The 2923-nt window shown below is 38.0% G+C and overlaps 1 protein-coding gene across 1 annotated transcript in view; it reads left to right on the top strand.

Annotated features, from left to right (window-relative positions):
* Positions 1 to 2923, top strand: part of LOC119588603 (proton channel OtopLc-like) — a gene marked incomplete at its 5' end in the record, with an annotated part of 21868 nt that overhangs the window by 15598 nt on the left and 3347 nt on the right. The window contains 4 exon segments of the mRNA XM_037937245.1: positions 363 to 525; positions 983 to 1093; positions 1732 to 1906; positions 2213 to 2473. Coding sequence (XP_037793173.1) covers positions 363 to 525; positions 983 to 1093; positions 1732 to 1906; positions 2213 to 2473 — 710 coding nt within the window.

Below are 2923 nucleotides of genomic sequence, written 5' to 3'. Positions count from 1 at the left end.
CAGCATATAATAAATACATATATTATCCCTACATTATATAACATACTATATATGATACATATTATATATTACGATACTATTATATCATATATTATAATAATGATTTACTATAATCAATAGTATTTTATAAATGTTTGATATATATATAATATATGCCACAGCAAGGCTAGGAGACATTATTTGTGTCCCTGCTTCTGTGCTCAAGCGCTGAACTCCTCTTGCACCCAGTGTTGTCTTGGACTAGGTCTTTGCCATGATTGGTTAATGGAGTTTTATACCTTCCAGTATGTTTTAAATGTTTGATATTATGACAATGCCCATTTGTGCTCACAAGTAGGGAATAATTTTTGAATTCCCTGCAGCTGAACATCCACAAGTTTAAATTCCTTGCCCGATTTGGCCTGATGCACATCGTTGCAACCAACTTGTGCGTCTGGGTTCGTACTCTGGTGAGGGAAAGTCTGAAGGAGATCAACGAATTCAAGGTATCTCAAGGACAGAGGGGAGAAGACTACATGATTCTAGGTATGTGGAAGCAATAACTTTACAGTTTAATTCTATGGTGGTTTGGTGCCCTTCTTTGTATTGATAGCCCTTCTACCAGGTAACCAGGTTGTGAAGCTTCTTTTTGGTGGAGAGGACTGACTGCACGGCTTTATTCTGATGAATTAGTCTTCCTTCTTCATCATGTCTTTAGGGCATGAAATGCTTTAGTGCTGAGGCACTCCCTCCATGTACATTTTTTTCTATTCTCTTAGAGAGTGAGAGCTATATTACTAGCCTAATTTGTAGTCATTAGCAACAACTCTCTCTCTGTTGGAACACTCTTCAATGAAATTATCTAATTCTAACATGTTTATAGTAATAAGTAGAATCAAAGTCTAAGCTGGATGCCTTTTTATGTCTGTGAGACACAACCTTTCAAGGACTAACAATTCTAGCTGTGTAGATAGTCTGACACTCTCTCTCTTCTCACTGACAGAGGGTATTCGACGAGCACTGGCAAATCGTGGCCTTCTGGCCCCCAACAGGTACCTCTATAATCTGGACGAATTCGTTGAAATGCAGGAAATCAATGAGACCTTGCAGCAGGGTATGTCCATTTGGACTGCAGTGCATATTTTTTTGTGAGCTTGCGTCTGTTGGACCTAAACCCTCATGTTGACGTTAAGGTCTTGTCACCCTAGTGCTTATCATACTTACTCAATTTTGACCGCTCTATATTAGCACAAGAATGTTCTCCTTACTTTGAATGTTGTATGAGATTTACTTGTAAATATCCCAGATCTAAAGGGATTTTTTATGTAACCCTTAATTCCCAGTTGAACCTATATTTAAATCATGACTATCTTATTCTGGAGATCTGCATCAAGATGAACTATGCATGACAACTTACAAAGAAGATATGACATAGTTGGAATGCTAGTTAGTTCCTGTACATAGGATGACATATGGCCTTGCCACTTCTGATACTCTTTACCTGCATGTCCTCCATGTATTCCTTAGAATGGTTGCAGATTTCCTTTCTTATGCTTTTGTATCTTACTTGAAAGGTTTTACCATGTTAGAAACTTTTGTGACCCTACATTACAGAGACATCCATGCTCTCCATTTCTTATAGGGAGAAATCTAGTTTCTCTATACCATTTTTATTGTATAATTTTTGTGATCATAGAAGTGATAAACATGCTTGAAGAAACAAAAAGGCATTTCTAACTCTGTATTCTACAGAGAGCTCTTGGGTGAACGAGGAGGACATCGTAAACCGTACTTGCGGACGTGTTGAGATCATGGGCTCCATTGTCTCGGACTCGGCTCCCTACCTGTACCCATTCATCGTTGAGTATTCTCTCATTGGGGCCTCTGTGCTCTATATCATGTGGAAACACATTGGCCGCAATCCAAGGTACGCTGAAGTCCTGTTTTATATGTGGCCTTATGAATTGATTTAAAGCAGTATTTTTATTTCATTAATGAAATAACCCCAAACATTTTTTAAGTGTCAGTCTTTTTATGTACTCAGTAAAAAGTTACATTCATATTTGTATTAGATGACTGCATTTAGTATTCAGATGAACTTTATTAGTAATATTACTATTACCTTTTTATATTTCTTAATCATCAGAATAAGTCTAGACCTAATTTCTGCATATTGATCAAAGCTAACATCACTGCATGTGTCTATATACTCAAGTTTATTTCCAATTGGCAGGTTTGTCTATGATCCTGAAGTTGCTGGGGACGGGATGTCAGTAGTGTCACGCCGTTGCCACTCCCGTGTGGACTGTGTTGGCGCCAGCAAGGGCCTGTTCTGTGGACTCCTTGTGTTGGTGGCTTCACTTATCTGCCTCATCCTCTTCTTTGTCCTAGTCAACCGTGATGAACTCAAGATGCTGGCCATCTACCTGGCTGATTGTTCCCACTGTGGCATCATGTTCTTCAGCATCATCGCTATGTTTATAGGCTTTTTCAGGTATATTGTCTATTGTTTGTTAATCATTTATATCTAAAATACATTTGGGAAGGAGATATGTCTAAGGTTTTCAGGCAGTTATGTCCCTGAAGAATCAGACTAGATTATTTTTTTTACTTTCTAGGCCAAGGCAGTCAAACTCATTTTACACATTTTACCTTAGTACACAGTATGCAGGCCAGATAACCATTAGTCGACACGACAAAATGGCCACATCGTTGACAAAAAAACATACGAGGGTATTTCATTATTTAAAAAAAAAAAGACTGTAAGGATAATCTTAAAAGACAAAGGACTGGCTTAATTAATCATGTAAAACAGCCGACTGTAATAGCAAATGTGCCATGGACTGCACAAAGGAGTGTGGTGGGCCATGGGTTTGATACCTCTATCTATAATATTGAGGATTAGTAACAGACTTCACTTGATAAGTACAGACATTTGGATTTG

Source organism: Penaeus monodon, chromosome 24 (genome assembly GCF_015228065.2).
Source record: "Penaeus monodon isolate SGIC_2016 chromosome 24, NSTDA_Pmon_1, whole genome shotgun sequence".
NCBI lineage: Eukaryota > Metazoa > Arthropoda > Malacostraca > Decapoda > Penaeidae > Penaeus > Penaeus monodon.
The sequence above is the reverse complement of the archived record's forward strand: the minus strand, read 5'-3'. Positions and strand labels throughout refer to the sequence as shown.